We start from the raw sequence: 456 nt of genomic DNA, 5'->3' as shown, positions 1-456 counted from the left end.
CACGGCCAATACATTTTCACTGCCCCTCTGCAAGGGCAATGCCCTGGACCAGTTCTTCTGTGAAATCCCCCAGATCCTCAAGCTCTCCTGCTCACACTCCTACTTCAGGGAAGTTTGGCTTCTTTTGTTTAGTGCCTTTTTACTCTTTGGTTGTTTTGTTTTCATTGTGGTGTCCTATGTGCAGATCTTCAGGGCTGTGCTGAGGATCCCCTCTGAGCAGGGACGGCACAAAGCCTTTCCCACGTGCCTCCCTCACCTGGCCATAGTCTTCCTGTTTGTCAGCACCTCTTTTTTTGCCTACCTGAAACCTCCGTCCATGTCCTCCCAGACCATGGATCTGGTGTTTGCTGTTGTGTACTCGGTGGTGACTCCCACAGTGAACCCCCTCATCTACAGCATGAGGAACCAGGAGCTCAGGGATGCCCTGAAGAAAGCATTTGAACACATACTATTTCA

The 456-nt window shown here is 50.7% G+C and overlaps 1 protein-coding gene across 1 annotated transcript; it reads left to right on the top strand.

Annotated features, from left to right (window-relative positions):
• Positions 1–328: 328 nt before the first annotated feature.
• Positions 329–421, top strand: LOC104470398 (olfactory receptor 6N2-like; the record flags this gene model as incomplete). Its single annotated transcript, XM_010085299.1, has 1 exon — positions 329–421. A coding segment is annotated over one exon (93 nt), but the record flags the coding sequence as incomplete, so codon positions are not given.
• Between the last annotated feature and the right edge of the window lie 35 nt (positions 422–456).

This window comes from Pterocles gutturalis, unplaced genomic scaffold (genome assembly GCF_000699245.1).
Source record: "Pterocles gutturalis isolate BGI_N339 unplaced genomic scaffold, ASM69924v1 scaffold49660, whole genome shotgun sequence".
In the NCBI taxonomy this organism is placed as follows: Eukaryota; Metazoa; Chordata; class Aves; order Pterocliformes; family Pteroclidae; genus Pterocles; species Pterocles gutturalis.
Note: the sequence above shows the minus strand (reverse complement) of the source record. Positions and strands in the feature narration are given on the sequence as shown.